Here is a 14,076-nt window from a genome sequence, read left to right on the forward strand (position 1 = left end):
GGCTTGGTGCTGGAAGGTGCGAGTGTTGTCAAACAACTCTTCCAGATCACGGTGCTCCGCGGAGAAAACGCTTCTGCAAAAACCCTGCAGTCAGTGGTGAAGTCACTGGAGTCTGACAAACTGAAACTTGAGGAAAAGGTGAAGAACTTGGAGCAGAAACTCAAGGAGAACAACGAGCAGCCTTTAACTGTAATGAGCCCCTCAGGTAAAGCGAGAGCCACTCCAGTGTCTGTGCCCCCAGAGCCTGTGACATTGTTTCTGACTGAGCCGTGGCACAAGTCACATTGTACCTTGTTTGGTTTTCTCCTTTAAAGGTGATGCTGCTACTCTGCTTCAGGAGGAAATCGCAAGAGAGAAGCAGGTACTGGATGTGCACGTGAGCATGCCAAACCAGCAGTGGGGCTGTAGGAGAGGGGAATATTCCAAAGACAGTCCTTAACGGGTTTTGTCAGTGGGATTTTAATGGGCAGATTTATCTTGTAGCCCCTGAGCTTCTGAAGGGAAATGTCAGTAACAGTAAATACTAAATCAAGTGATGAGTGATACTGGAGAAACAAGGGAGTGTGAGGAAACGAGCAGGAAATGAGGGTGGCAAGTTGTGCCCTGCCTGTCAGAGGTACAGCCCAGCAGAGCACTCACTGCTCCTTGGCCTTCCCGAAGGGTTCTTGGATGTGCATGAGGAAAAGCTGTGGCCCCCTGAAGCTGGTGCTTGCCATCTTGGAGAAATGGGCTCCCTGAGCTCCTGGATACCTCTGAGCTCTGCAGTTCTTCCTAACTGCAGAACTGGACTCAGAACAAGGGCTGGCAGCAGTGGAGAAGGAGGTGCTCAGCTGGCACAGGCGGATGTGATTCAGAGTAGTACAGTCACAGTGACCTCAGGGGCCTGTGCCAAGAAATGCTTAGAAAATATGGTTTGAATAGAATCAGCTTCTGCTCATGATAAAGCCTTTGTTAGATCACAAATGTCAGGCGCAGTGATTAAAAAATGTCCTTCCCAGTTGTGCAGCCACCAGAAATGTCATGAATATACACTAAGCACCAATCTTTTTCTGTTTTTCTGCTTCCCTGGATTCACCTGCTGATGGCAACCCTTCCTTCCACCAGGGCGAGGTTGGTTCCACTTCTTTCCTCCCCTGTTAATTTCCCAAGTGTTCCTTGGTTACATTCCTTACCTAACCTACGTGCCATCCCCCTGCCCCTCTGACTGTCCTTGTCCTTGGCTCTCCTAGATCGACTTCCTGAATTCAGTGATAGTGGATCTGCAAAGGAGAAACGAAGAACTGAACTTGAAGATACAAAGAATGTGTGAAGCAGCCCTCAATGGCAACGAAGAGGAGATCAATAACTACGACAGGTACAAATCCTCAGGGAAACCATGGCTCTTGTTCTGGGAGCTGTTGGTAGAGCTGCTTGGCAGCTGCACAATGCTCCAGCCTGATCTCAGCTGTCAGGAGGGACAGACAGAGCTTTCCCTGAGTGTAGAGGTTGAATCCAGCCTTCTCTTTACCCTGTGGTGTAACTGGGGGTGCAAGTGGTGCTCTGTAGTCATCAGTCCCAAACACTGATGTGTCGTGACATGTCTGTTGTATGACTTGGTGAATCTGGCCCTTTCCAAGTGCAGAAGAGTCTTTGCTCCCAAGAGGATATATGGGAATGGGAAGTACCAATCCAGAGAAATACAACTAAAACCTATTTGATGTATCATGACTTCAGCTCTCTTAAGGGCAAAGAGAAACTCTGTTACATGTGTTTCTTTTAAATGTCTCTGCAAATATTTGCGCAAACAGCAGCTTGTTCAGTAAATAAATTAATAGAGCGTAGGGGATGCTGGAGGCACTGCAGGGTGGTGGAGAAGGGTTTGTATCCTGGTTTTAGTTCAGGTCTCTGGCATTTCCCGAGTATCAGCAAGCACGAGCTCACTGCAGGGCCGTGCTCCTGTGTGACTCGTGCCGCTGCTGCTCTTGCAGTGAGGAGGAGAGCCTGTCCAAGAAGAAGCCGCGTCTCTTCTGCGACATCTGCGGCTGCTTCGACCTGCACGACACCGAGGACTGCCCGACGCAGGCGCAGGCGCTGGAGGAGCCGCCGCACTCGGCGCACCACGGCAGCCGGCGCAAGGAGCGGCCCTACTGCGACACCTGCGAGGTGTTCGGCCACTGGACGGCCGACTGCAACGACGACGAGACCTTCTGATGGGGGACAGCCCCCGGACCTGTGCACCACCAGCAGCGCCTGTGCCGAATGTCAGGACGAGGGACAGCGACCCCCGCCCCTGCCCGCCCGCTCCGGAATCCCTACGAGCATAAATATTTTGATCTTCCACTAATAAACATCCCCTGTCCCTTTTTAACAAACTTCAGTGAAAGTTGAATAAATGATTTAACAAGTGACTTTATGCTGTTTCTTCCCAGGTTCTGGGTTTGTCCCGCCCTTAACAGGAAATGCCTCGGTGCTGTTGGATCTGTTGGTGGGAAAACGTGTATAGGAATGAAGCACTAGAGTTCTATTAAAGCTTATTTAAATACCTTAAGAATATGCTGTTAATTTTCATATTTGCACTAAACCATTTTAAGGCTGAATTTGTACATTTAGATTTTTAAGCTTTTTTTTTGACACTGGACTGAGTTGAGAAATATTTCATCTTTATTTTCATTTACTCCTTTGATTGCGATGTCGCTCGGTGCCGTGAGCTCTGGGTTGTGGTTTGGTGTGAAACGTGGAAATGATGCAGGTAAGGAGCTGCTGGGGGTTTTTGGAAACCTGTATGCTGTGCACACCTGTGCACACCTGAAACAGTTCGTGGGCCATCCCTGTTTTGCATTCTTTCAGCTTCTATATAGTGAGTGTGGTGTGTGTGTATATATGCATATATATAATAAAGTTATATTTTGGAAAAAAAAAGTGTTTTCTGCCTTTCCGTTCAGAGTGGAAGGGGTTCTGTGAGGGGACAGATGTGCCCAGGGGCTGCACTGTAAATCACAGAATCTATCAACTGGGAAGAGACCGCTGAGATCACCAAATCTGTGACTGAGGTCACCAAATCTGTGACTGAACACCACCTCGTCAACACGACCAGGGTACTACTGAGTGCCACGTCCGGTCCTTACTTAAATACCTCCAGGGACAGTGGCTCCCCTGCCTCCCTGGGCAATATTTAATCATCTTTTCAGTGAAGATTCCTCCTGATGTCAAACCTGAATCCCTTCTGGTGCAGCTTTAGGCCATTCCCTGTTCCCTGGGAGCAGAGCCCAACCCCCCTGGCTGTCCCCTCCTGGCAGGGACTTGTGCAGAGCCACAGGGCCTGAGCCTCCTTTTCTCCAGGCTGAGCCCCTTTCCAGCTCCCTCAACCTCTCCTGGGGCTCCAGCCCCTTCCCAGCTCCGTTCCCTGCTCTGGCCACGCTCAGCCCCTCACTGTCCATCCCGAACGGAGGGCCCAGAGCTGGACATGGGGCTCCAGGTGCGGCCTCAGCAGTGCCCAGCGCAGGGGGAAGCAGGGCCCTGGTGCGGCCAGTCACAGTCCCGTGCAGCCGGTGCCAGTGACTGCACACAGCACACATGACACACACATATCACACACACACGATCACACACATGACACACACATCACAAAATCACACACACATGACACACATATCACACACACAGGATCAAACACGACACACACATATCACACACACGATCACACACACATCACACACATATCACACACACGACACACACATATCACACACACATCACACACATATCACACACACATCACACACATATCACACACATATCACGCACACGATCACACACACACGACACACACATATCACACACACACATCACGCACACGACCACGCGGGGCCGCCCGTCCCGAGCGCGCAGCAGCGCGGGCGGTTCCCGGCCGTGTCCCCCCGCGCTCTGTGCGGCTGCGCGGCCCCGCCCCGCGGTCACGCGCGGCCGGGCGGCCATGGCGGCGCACCTGAGCTCGGGCCGGGTGAACCTGACGGCGCTGCGCGAGGCGGGGCGGCGCGAGCTGCGCGAGTTCCTCGACAAGTGCGCGGGCTCCAAGGTGGGCACGGCGCGGCCGGGGCGGGCGGAGTCCCGCGGGCGCCGTGCCCGGTCTGATCCCGCCGTCCCTTCCCGCAGGCCATCGTGTGGGACGAGTACCTGACCGGCCCCTTCGGGCTCATCGCGCAGTACTCGCTGCTCAAGGTAAGCGCCGCGGGGGCCGGGGGCAGGCGGCCGGGCCCCGGCGCTCCCGCACTCGGCTGACGGCCGTGCCTCCGCGCAGGAGCATGAGGTGGAGAAGATGTTCACGCTCAAGCCGGGCCGGCTGCCCCCGGCCGACGTCAAGAACATCATCTTCTTCGTCAGGCCCAAGCTGGAGCTGATGGACATCATCACGGACAACGTGCTCAGGTACCGCGGGCAGGGCGGCGGTGAGGAGGGGACAGGCGTGGCCCGAATCGCCGCGCGGTTTGTTACACCTGCGCAGGGAACGGGCGCGATGTGCAGACACCAAACCGCAGCACGGCCACTCTGCGGCTTAACTGGGGGCGTGAGACACCCTGGGCAGGGGGGCTTCACCTTGGCTGCGATGCAGAGGGTGCATTCCTCCCTGCGAGGACCAACACTCTTTCTAATTAGCTGGAATGAGTCACGGTTGGATTGCCGTGCCTTTTGGGAGCTGCAGGACAGCCATGTCCCCCCGCCCTGGTGTCAGAGCTGTGGCTGCACAAGGCTGAACGCTGACACTCCAAATCCAGGAGCCGGCAATAACCCAGTGCAGCGTCCCTGTTTTGTGCGAATCCAGTGCCCCCTGCCCGTGCTCTGTGCTGCTCCCGTGTGCGGCGAGTGACCGAGTGCTCTGCTGCTGCTGTGGCTTTGCAGGGAAGACAGAGGCCGCTCTCCGCAGAGGGATTTCCACATCCTGTTCGTGCCGCGCCGCAGCCTCCTGTGCGAGCAGTGGCTGAAGGAGCAGGGCGTGCTGGGCTCCTTCATCCACCGCGAGCAGTACAGCCTGGACCTGATCCCCTTCGACGGAGACCTGCTCTCCATGGAGTCCGAGAGCGCCTTCAAGGTGCGCGCTCGCCCCGTCCTCGAGGGAAAGCAGAATGTGGTTTTGCGCTGGACGCTGGTGCTGGTGCAGCAGCTCTCAGAGGGTTTGTGAGTGACCTGCACAGCAAGGAAAGGCCTTGCAGAGCAAACCTGGCTTGATCCTGAAGCCTGAACTTCCCTGTGTGTTTTCACACTAAATGCTGAAGAGTCATTACATGGAGCTGCACCCCAGTTCCTCCAGCTTCAGCTGCTGGGGTTATTGTCACAAATGGAGTGTTCCTGACTCCGTTGTCACAAGGAGCCAGCACAGTTTGTGGTCCTGCACAGCCAGGGAGCTGTGTGTGATGGTTCTCACCGCACTGAGCATTAACAGCTGTCACATCCCAGCTGCATATCCTGCGTTCCCAGATTGTTGCATCCAAGGACAGAACGGTTTGGGAGTTTCTTGGCCCTCTCTGTCCTATGCGTAGGCCAGAGGATGTGGCAGGGCTTGCAGCTGTAATGAGGTGCTGGGTGTTCAGACTGGCCTGATTAGCAGGAGAAGGTCCTTCCAGTCACTTCCTTTTACTCCATCAAACTGTATTTGTGTCTGGAGTTCAAAAATACTAGAGTCTAGTGATCGAAAAATGATTTGATGTAGTGACAGCTCAGGTAATAAGGTCCATAAATGCCAACAGTCATAGCTGTCCCCAGCCTGGGTCTCCTCTGAACTGTTCACACAGACCCTGCTGTGCTGTGGAGGCATCTGTATTGGATTGACACGTTCCCATCAGAATCCCTCTTGTTCTTTAGGAATGTTACCTGGAGAGTGACCAGACCAGTCTGTACCATGCAGCAAAGGGGCTGATGACGCTGCAGGCTCTCTACGGAACCATCCCACAGATTTTTGGGAAGGGCGACTGTGCTCGGGTGAGGCTGAACAAATGCATCTTGTTCTTTGGCATTGCCTTAAGGAGTGTTTGGTTAAATGCACCTCTAGGTTCTTTTAATCCAGCTATGACACACACACAGCCTTTTTGCTTCTCTCTGATCAACCTGTAGTTTAGTTGGTATTTTTTGTGGTGAGGGAGCAGCTTGAGGCGAATTCAGTGCTTTGGCCATTGCTGTCTTGCTGAGCAGCAGAGAAGGACTTTTGTTTTCTCAGTCTCGTCCTGCCCCATCCATCAGCCAGTCTGTACCTCTTGCCATCCCCTTCGTTTACACACGTGTGCCTGCAGGGCCCAGAAGTCACATCTGTCTGCTGTGGCCTGCACCCTGACCAGAGCCATGTGACTTCCTTGCAGCACGTGGCCAACATGATGATCAGGATGAAGCGTGAGTTCCCTGGGAGTCAGAATTCCATATTTCCTGTCTTTGATACCCTCCTGCTGCTGGACCGCAACGTGGACCTGCTGACGCCGCTGGCCACGCAGCTGACGTACGAGGGGCTGATCGATGAGATCTACGGCATCCAGAACAGTGAGTCTCGTGGGGAAGGAGCAGCTTTCCCGTGTCCTGGGGCACCATGCGGTGTGTTGGGTGGGTTTGTGCTTCACTAAATGTGATGTGGGAGCAGCTCAGCTGAAATTTGTGGAGTTTGTTCAGTCCCAAGCTGGAGCCCCTCAGGATCTACTCTGGCTCTTTTTGCCTGGGAAGGGGAGCCAGGTACAGTCGATGGTTACTGAAAGGGGCTGTTTTGGCTGTTGGCTGGGTGCAGGCACAGTGACAGAACAGGGAGTGTGTGAGTGGCAATGTCAGTGTGTGCCTTCAGCATCCATCCTGCCTGGATCACATGCCACACTGAGGGGACAGGGACAGTTTGTGAAATGCCATTTTCAGAACGCTGTCCTGCTCTTCAGAGGTGAGAAAACTCCAGGGAGGCATTTATGGGCTGTAATCCCTCCTGCTGGACTGGACTGGCTGCTGGGGCAGCTGGCACTTGGGTTCTGATGCTCTGATGTTTGTGTGGGTCCCTGGCTGAGACTCTCCTTCATTAACACACAGACACTGAGTGGTTTGAGTGTTAATATTGCTTTGCTGCTCAGAGCTGTTTTCAGCTCAGGGGACGCATTTCCACAGCCTGCTGATCTTAACTTCTGCCGATGAAGTTGCAGTCCTTAACAGGGTTATTTCTCTTCATTTGGTAGCTTATGTGAAACTCCCTCCTGAGAAGTTTGCCCCGAAGAAGCAGGGTGAGGGTGGGAAAGACCTCCCCACGGAACCCAAGAAGCTCCAGCTGAACTCTGCAGAAGAGCTTTATGCCGAAATCCGAGACAAGAACTTCAACGCTGTGGGGTCAGTGCTGAGCAAGAAAGCCAAGATCATCTCAGCAGCCTTTGAGGTGAGGCCTGTGTCCAACAGTGCATCAGATAATTCACAGTCTGTGTTCAGCAGGGCTGGGACTGGCAGCTCAAGCTGCTCCCACAATAATCCCCCATCCAGAGAAAAACCAGGAAGCTGTTCCATTCTGTTCCCCACCCTGGGATGAGGTCAGCTCCACTTGGACTGTTCTGAGTAGGTGTTGGTCAAATCTCCTTTTAATAAGCCTGCAGTAATGTGGATCCTCATTTCTCCCCACACCTCTCTTCTGGGGCTTTCCCTCTGCTCAGAGCTGGCCTGATCCAGCCTTGTGCTGTGTGAGCCCATAGATCCCAACACAGGAATTGTTCTCTTCAGGCTGCAGGAGTCAGATGCTGCTCTCCTCTGCAAGAAGCCAAAGGTGATTTTTAGTGTGCTGATCAATTCCACTTGGCTGCTCTTGGTACTGGGTCACTGAAAGGTGCTTTTCCCTTCAGGATGCAGAGAAAAAGCTTTAAGCAATAAAACACCAGAATGTACTTTCAGAGTATTATGGCTGGCATCAAAACCAACAGAAATGTGCAAAAGACAGTTTTCATGCAGGAGGTCTGAACTGTAAATTCATGCTCGTGTGTCATCTCAGACAAATCTGGAGAGCTGTGTGGAGCACGTTTGTGGTTTTGTGAAAACATCCTGTTGATGATTGATAAACTGAGATCCCATATCTCATTTTTCTGATCTTATGGGGACTCTCAAGAGAACTTGTTTCACTCTTTGATGGTATTTCCTTGGTGGGGCTTTTTTAGCCTCTTAACCTCTGCCACATCTAAGACAAGGTAGTGGTACCTTAACTGAAATACTGAGTGCTCAGCCCAATTCCCCAGTGCAGCTCTGCTTCTGCACTGTTAGTGCTGGAGGTGCTAAAGATGGATTGTTCATACTGCTTGTTAAAAAAAGAGAATTCTAAGAAATTGTCAGCAGTAATAGGTGATAATGAAACAGCAGCATATTGGCAGCAGAGGACTTCTTCAGTCACAGGCTCCATCATGACTCTCCTGCCTGCACTTGCCCGTTTAAATCCTTCACATATGAGTCAAATTATTACTATTTTTATTCCAAGTTGCAGCAAGAGGCAAGTAGCCCAAATGCAGTGCAGACCTCTGGAACTGAACTCTGCATGGAGCTTCAGCACATCCCGCCTCAAAACCTGGCATGCTGTTGCCACCAAGTAGAATGAATGGCAGACTCTGACAGCATTGGCCTAGAGCTCCCTGTCAGCCAGCAAAGTAATTCCTCTCTGGGTGAAAGAGGGAGTTTTCCCTGGTAGGGAAATTGAGGAGCAGCTAGGGATGGTTGGAGTCAGACAAATGTGGATAAAATGATTTACAGCACTGGGATAATGGAAAAGAACAGTCTAATGATGCTGCTGTGTTACGTGCTGCCTCTCCCCATGATCCAAGTGCTGTTACAGGTAATGCTGAGATTTAGTGTTAGCATCTTTGTCTATAAGACTGTGTAGCTCTAACACCCTCCAGGGAGTGCAGTGATAATTCTTCATGATAAAATGATCTGGTTGGTGTTACTAACATGAACAAGGCCTAACCCAAGTGATGGATTTCTTCAGGAAAGGCACCACGCCAAGACTGTTGGAGAGATTAAGCAGTTTGTGTCCCAGCTGCCTCACATGCAGGCGGCGAGGAGCTCGCTGGCGAACCACACCTCCATCGCAGAGCTCATCAAAGACATCACCAGTGAGTAGGAATCGGTTAAATCCAGCAGGATGCCAGATAACCTGGTGGACATCACTCAGCCTGGCAAAAACTGGCTTTGCTCCATCCAGTGCATCTCTGCTGAAACATTAAATGTAAAACATAAGCTGTCAGTTGCTCTTGTATTGATTTTCATTCTTTTCTCAAAGCATCTGAAGATTTCTTCGATAATTTAACAGTGGAGCAAGAGTTCATGTCTGGAATAGACACTGACAAGGTAAGTAGATAATGGCAATTAGCCACTCTTACATCTTCAAAAACCAATTTTCTTCCATTTGGTTTTTTTTGTTGTTGTTTTTCTGTTTCATTTGGTTTGGGTTTTTTTGTGGGTTTTTTTTTTGGTTTTTTTTTTTTTTTTGAGAGAGGAAACATCTGATCCAGATGATGTCCAGTGAAATGGATCTCTGAGTTACCTGCCACTGTCTGTACCCAGCTGGGGTGCTTGACCTGTCCCAGGGCACCCCACACTCTGAGGGATGTGGAACACAGAAGATGCTTAATAAGAATTTTTCAGTGCAAAGTCTGGCTACTGAGAGAGGGACTGCTCTAGGGAGAGCACAGGTGGAACCAGAGCTGGGTCACTGTTTTACAGATGGTCCTGGGCTGCCTGGAGAGCAGCTGCTCCTCTTTCTCGCAGTTTTGGAGCTCCAGGCAAACCAGATCTTTCTTTCCAGATGGGCACTTTAACAATTCTTTAAATAATTGCTTATGTATTTTATTTAATAGGTTAACAATTATATTGAAGACTGCATAGCTCAGAAACATCCATTAATCAAGATCTTGCGTCTCGTTTGCTTGCAATCCGTGTGCAATAGTGGGCTGAAGCAGAAGGTTCTGGACCATTACAAAAGAGAGATTCTTCAGGTTAGGCTCTAACGTTTGGAGCAATAAATTCTGAGAAAATCCACATCAAACCTTCAGCTCTACACTTCCATTCTAGACAGACACATCTTACACCTGAATAATGTGCACAGAGGGAGCACTGGCTTTCTGTTTGGGCAGATACTTGGGAGGTGCTTTTGTGTGTTACAACATGTGGATACAGAGGTTTATATCACTTTTTACTAATATTATTTAAACACTCTAAATTGGATATACTCTACAGGGATCTTAACCAAAAAGCATTTTTTAAATAAATGTAATTTTTAAACAAATATCTTTGCTTTTTTTTTTTTTTTTCCCTGTTTTCATGGGTTATTGCCATGGTATTAATGGTTATTTCTTCATACCACAGACTTATGGCTATGAACATATATTGACCTTAAACAACCTGGAAAAGGCTGGACTCCTGAAACCCCAGACAGGTGGCAGGAATAACTACCCAACGATCCGGAAAACGCTGCGCCTGTGGATGGATGATGTTAATGAGCAGGTAAACGGGTGCCTCAGCAGCACACAGAATTATGTGCAGCAGGAAAACCTCTTTTTTATTTAATGTTGTTGATTTGTCTTTGAGGCTGTTTTGCAGCATGAGGCAGCACTGACCTGCCGTCTCCTCCCTCCCTCTGTGTCCCCCAGAACCCCAATGACATCTCGTACGTGTACAGCGGCTATGCCCCGCTCAGCGTGCGCCTGGCCCAGCTGCTGGCCCGGCCGGGCTGGCGCAGCATCGAGGAGGTTTTGAAGATGCTGCCAGGGCCCCATTTTGAGGAGAGGCAGCAGCTCCCCACTGGCCTGCAGAAAAAGCGTAAGTTTGGGTTTGTTTTCCTGTGGTTTACAGGAAAATACGTCTGTCTGTGCAGGGAGTGAGGCAAACTGAAATCAGGGCAGGCAGAGTCTGTCACCATGACATTTTTATGAAAATCCTTTGCTAGGATTTTTTTCTCCTGAGAAGCTGACAAGCCTCAGGAAAGAAATGTAAACAATAACTATCTGGTGCTGTGGAACGCAACAAGTGCTTCTTTGATTGGTCCATATTAGGTGTTTCTGTGTAATAACCAATCAAAGATCTAGCTGCGTCGACTCTCTGAGGGTCACAAGCTTTTGTTATTCATTCTTTTCTATTCCTTTCCAGTCTTCTGATGAATTCTTTCTTTCTATTCTTTTAATGTAGTTTTAATATAGCATTTTTAACATAATATATATAATAATATAATAAATCAGCCTTCTGAAACATGGGAGTCGAGATTCTCGTCTCTTCCCTTGTCTCAAAGTTGCCTGCAAATCCCACATTTGGTGAACCCTGAGGGAACAGCACCCACAAGAGTCCAGGTCTGTTTCATCCCCCTGTCCCACAGCAGGGCTAGATTGACCTAACCCTCCTTTGACAAATGGTTTAACTTCTCATCAGAGTACTGAAATAAACCCTGAACTTGCAGTGTGATTTTAATAAGCAATGTTATGTGAAAGAGGGTCAGCATCACTCTCAAACAGAAACACATCCTGCAGCAGCCCCAGAGCTGGGAGCAGACTGTGAATTTCTGTGTCCCAGCCTCTAATTCAGGTCATTTGAGTTTGACTGACAGTTGATGCAGGGGAGCTGTAAAAATCAAACCAAGCCAACCTGAACCTTTTTTGTGAACCCACAGGTCAGCAGGGTGAGAACAGAGTGACCCTGGTGTTCTTCCTGGGCGGGGTGACGTACGCAGAAATCGCCGCGCTGAGATTCCTGTCCCAGATGGAGGATGGAGGCACAGAGTACATCATTGCCACCACAAAACTGATCAACGGCACAACCTGGATCAAATCCTTGATGGAGAAACTGGAGCCTGCCCCGTTCTAGGGTGTGTGGTGAGACAGTAAATGGGAGAGGCCCTGTGTAACACAGGCACGTCAGCAGAAACACGGCAGTGAAGGAAGCTCTCCTGGGACCAGCTTGTGAGCAGTTACCCTCATCCTTTCTGCACTTGTGTTCCAGCTGTCTGTGGAACTTCCAAGAGGACAAGCAGGGTTGGAAGGCATTAATGATAAACAGTGGAAAAGAGAGAGACCCCTGCTCATGGTCTGACCTGGCAGCCAAGGGCTGGGGCAGTGGGAGTGGGCCCTGGTCCTTCTCTGTGGCAGATTGCTGCTTTTTTTCTTTCAGTTTAGCTTTGGTGGGAGATGTGATTTCTGCTTTTTACCCTCCTAAGGTGCTGAGGAGGCAGGATGTTCTCTATTCCTGACTTCATACCACTATTGCCAGACTGTTTGTCTCATTCTGGTGCCTGATACATTCCATGGGTGCATTGGATGTGTCAGCCAGAGATCTGTACACAGCTATACCTGTGAGCCTCGAGCCTTTTCCTTCACCTGTCCCCTGAAGGGATCGCTGTGAGGTGACTTCTTTGTCCTAGGTACACCCACCTGCCTCTGGAAAGCTCCTCCAGAGTATGAATGACATCAGTGTGTCCTGAGTTTATTGCTGAAGACACACAAACACTCCCTGTGTGGGGGCCAAAAATAGCAAGAGCAGGGACGCAGTAAACAGTGGGTTTTAAACAGACACTTTTTTCACGCCCTGTTCAGATTATAAACTGGTACTTGCTGTCACAAGCTGTTGTAGAGCTCAGACTTGTAAAATGGAATTTTCCATGGGCTCGGTGGCTGGGCCCTTGGTGTGCAAGAGGCAGCTCCTGGCTGCAGAGGGGAAGGCAGAGCAGGGTCCTTGGTGCTGCCTGTGCTGTGCAGTGCACTGTCAGTGTCCTCACAGCCACTGGGGACTCCTCCACACTGCAGTTAACTCTTAAACACAACTAAAAAAAAGCCCACTCCTCACCTAAAATCACTCTCTTAGCAAACATTTCTGCCTTAGTTATCATGTGTAATATATCCCAATAAATCCCTCCATTTTTGCAAGTTGTCACAGTTGTGACTGTGGGTTTTGGTCTGTTTTATTTTCTAAGACTGAAGTCTGCCAAGTCAGACCCTCCTGGAGCCCCTCTATCTAACTCCAGCTGACTTATTAAATAAAATAAAGATGTATTTAATCTTTTTTGGAAGTGTTTGCTCTCTCTCTCAAATACAAAAATAAAATAAAACAAAACCCTGCACTGTGGTAGCTGTATCCTTGTCTCCCTGTCCCTGGATAACTGAATTATTTAAGTTGAAACTATTTTCCTAACACCCAGGTGTTTTTTAATTAAGGCTTATGCAAAATTTAATTCTGTTCTGCCACCTGTAATACTACATCAGAAGTAGAATTTCTGAATTTATTAAGAAAAATACAATTTCAGTCACTGGAGACTTTCAGGTGGGAAGGCAACTTGTAGACAGACTTAACAAGAAACATGCTGCAACTTCAGTGATGCAAGAAGAGCAAACATGGAACATGGATTGTTTGCTCTGCAAGTTCCATTTAAAGTAGCTAATTTCAGAGTATTTAAAAGGAAAACTGAATTAGGTTTGGATCAAAAATTAGATGTTACTGTGCAGACAAAAACAAGAAATTGACTCAGAGAATAGTGTGTCCTTGGGTTGGCCTTGAAGGGTCTCTCTAGTATTGCAATTTCCAGATTTTTTTTTTTAATTAAATTTTAACAGTTGAAAGAATCCCAAGGAAATACTGACCAGGCTGGTTTGTGAGCCACACCACAGGTGAATAAAGGAAAACACAGAGTGGCTCAGCTTTCCCCTGGCCAGCCATCAGTAACACTACAGGCAAAACTTTTTTTGGTTAAGAGTTTACACCAGACACTTGGTAAACTCTGAATTCATCACCAACGCTGCAGCCTGCTTTTTTGCAGCCTACACTAGAACTGTGTAACCCCTCCACCTAGACAAGGCCTCTTCCTGGAACTATTCAACCACAAAATAAAAGCCATCCTGACGCTGATCAATTCCCTGGAGGAGCAATTACGATTTAACAGGCTTCCTGAGCAGCTGATGATGTTCTGCTTCTGTCCAAGGCCCTGCTGACCATGTGGGTAATAATTTGATAACAAGAGAACCTAATTAAATTAAGGAACCATTTTCTACATCATAATATCTTTGTAGGTAAGAGATTTGATTTGCAGTACATAATCTTCCTTCTCTGCTGTCTACATTACTACCAAAAAAAAAAAGAAAA

General features: G+C 49.2%; 2 protein-coding genes across 16 annotated transcripts in view; both read left to right on the forward strand.

Moving 5' to 3' along the window:
• Nucleotides 1–2,898, forward strand: part of CLIP1 (CAP-Gly domain containing linker protein 1) — a 63,303-nt gene extending 60,405 nt beyond the window's left edge. For all 15 annotated transcript variants that reach the window (XM_038152239.1, XM_038152243.1, XM_038152249.1 and 12 more), the window contains 5 exons: nucleotides 46–205; nucleotides 315–361; nucleotides 1,105–1,110; nucleotides 1,230–1,354; nucleotides 1,968–2,898. In XM_038152239.1, the coding sequence (XP_038008167.1) occupies nucleotides 46–205; nucleotides 315–361; nucleotides 1,105–1,110; nucleotides 1,230–1,354; nucleotides 1,968–2,190 (561 nt within the window). In that variant the 3' untranslated portion in view covers nucleotides 2,191–2,898. The remainder of the gene's footprint in view (nucleotides 1–45; nucleotides 206–314; nucleotides 362–1,104; nucleotides 1,111–1,229; nucleotides 1,355–1,967) is intronic.
• Nucleotides 2,899–3,898: 1,000 nt separating this feature from the next.
• VPS33A (VPS33A core subunit of CORVET and HOPS complexes) lies at nucleotides 3,899–13,058 on the forward strand. Its single transcript, XM_038151981.1, has 13 exons — nucleotides 3,899–4,054; nucleotides 4,132–4,197; nucleotides 4,277–4,404; nucleotides 4,876–5,065; nucleotides 5,836–5,952; nucleotides 6,327–6,501; nucleotides 7,170–7,363; nucleotides 8,945–9,071; nucleotides 9,239–9,306; nucleotides 9,816–9,953; nucleotides 10,324–10,461; nucleotides 10,608–10,776; nucleotides 11,618–13,058. The coding sequence occupies exons 1-13, from the start codon at nucleotides 3,953–3,955 to the stop codon at nucleotides 11,809–11,811; spliced, it is 1,806 nt and encodes a 601-aa protein (XP_038007909.1). The 5' UTR covers nucleotides 3,899–3,952; the 3' UTR covers nucleotides 11,812–13,058.
• Nucleotides 13,059–14,076: the final 1,018 nt, after the last annotated feature.

This window comes from Motacilla alba, chromosome 15, assembly GCF_015832195.1.
Source record: "Motacilla alba alba isolate MOTALB_02 chromosome 15, Motacilla_alba_V1.0_pri, whole genome shotgun sequence".
Taxonomy (NCBI): domain Eukaryota; kingdom Metazoa; phylum Chordata; class Aves; order Passeriformes; family Motacillidae; genus Motacilla; species Motacilla alba.

Bases quoted from the DNA above. Each gene is read 5' to 3' on its own strand.
- VPS33A (XM_038151981.1), top strand. From the start codon at position 3,953: ATGGCGGCGCACCTGAGCTCGGGCCGGGTGAACCTGACGGCGCTGCGC. The intron at 4,405-4,875 runs GTACCGCGGGCA...GTGGCTTTGCAG, and splicing joins ATCACGGACAACGTGCTCAG to GGAAGACAGAGGCCGCTCTC. The intron at 9,954-10,323 runs GTTAGGCTCTAA...TTCATACCACAG, and splicing joins ACAAAAGAGAGATTCTTCAG to ACTTATGGCTATGAACATAT.